Source organism: Otolemur garnettii, unplaced genomic scaffold, assembly GCF_000181295.1.
Source record: "Otolemur garnettii isolate 467f Iridium unplaced genomic scaffold, OtoGar3 scaffold00128, whole genome shotgun sequence".
Classification (NCBI taxonomy): Eukaryota; Metazoa; Chordata; class Mammalia; order Primates; family Galagidae; genus Otolemur; species Otolemur garnettii.
The window spans coordinates 1,941,156-1,941,819 of record NW_003852523.1 but is presented as its reverse complement, the minus strand read 5'-3'; the positions used below and the strand labels follow the sequence as shown (position 1 = coordinate 1,941,819).

At 53.3% G+C, this 664-nt stretch overlaps 1 protein-coding gene across 1 annotated transcript in view; it reads right to left on the bottom strand.

The window, feature by feature from the left end:
- UMODL1 (uromodulin like 1) overlaps positions 1–664 on the bottom strand; it is a 65,329-nt gene that overhangs the window by 14,645 nt on the left and 50,020 nt on the right. The window contains exon 18 of the mRNA XM_023518084.1: positions 617–664. This exon is cut by the window's right edge and continues 67 nt beyond it. Coding sequence (XP_023373852.1) covers positions 617–664 — 48 coding nt within the window. The remainder of the gene's footprint in view (positions 1–616) is intronic.

Sequence of the window (664 nt, the reverse complement as noted above, 5' to 3'; positions counted from 1 at the left end):
ACATATCAATACACAGGTACACACACTCATAAATTAACCAGCACACTCATGTTCACATACATTCAGACATGTGCACACACATCTACACACTAACCAACACGCTCATTCTCATGCACACTCACATTCACATACATAAATTGCGACATTGCACACACATTCGCACGCACGCACACACTCATACCCTTACCAGCACGTCACACACAACCCCACATCCACACAGACATTTTCAGACACATGAATACACATTTACACCCATGTACACTCATATTCACACACACTCCCTGCCTCTCTTTTCCTGCCCTCAGCTTTTCCCCCCAAGTGCAGGGAGAGTGTTTAAAGCCCTAACTCTGCAGCCCCTGCAGTCACTCTACACCAGAGGCCCTGCAGGGTGGGACTCACAGCCCACTTCAGATTTCCAAATGCAGCCTGGTCCCTGGCTGGGGACGCAGCCTAGCCCAGCCGCTCAGCTGGCTTCCCCTGCTCAGAATCAGATACCTGGATGCAGGGTTCTGCCTGGTCCCTGGCCAGACGTGAACCTTCCCTGTGCAGAGGCCCATGTGGCCTGCAGCAAAGCCTTGCACCCTAGGGCACATCCAGAGCCTGGATGGGAACTTACACTTTGCACAACAGTCCCGCACTCGCCCCAGCCGGCCACCAGGAGCAC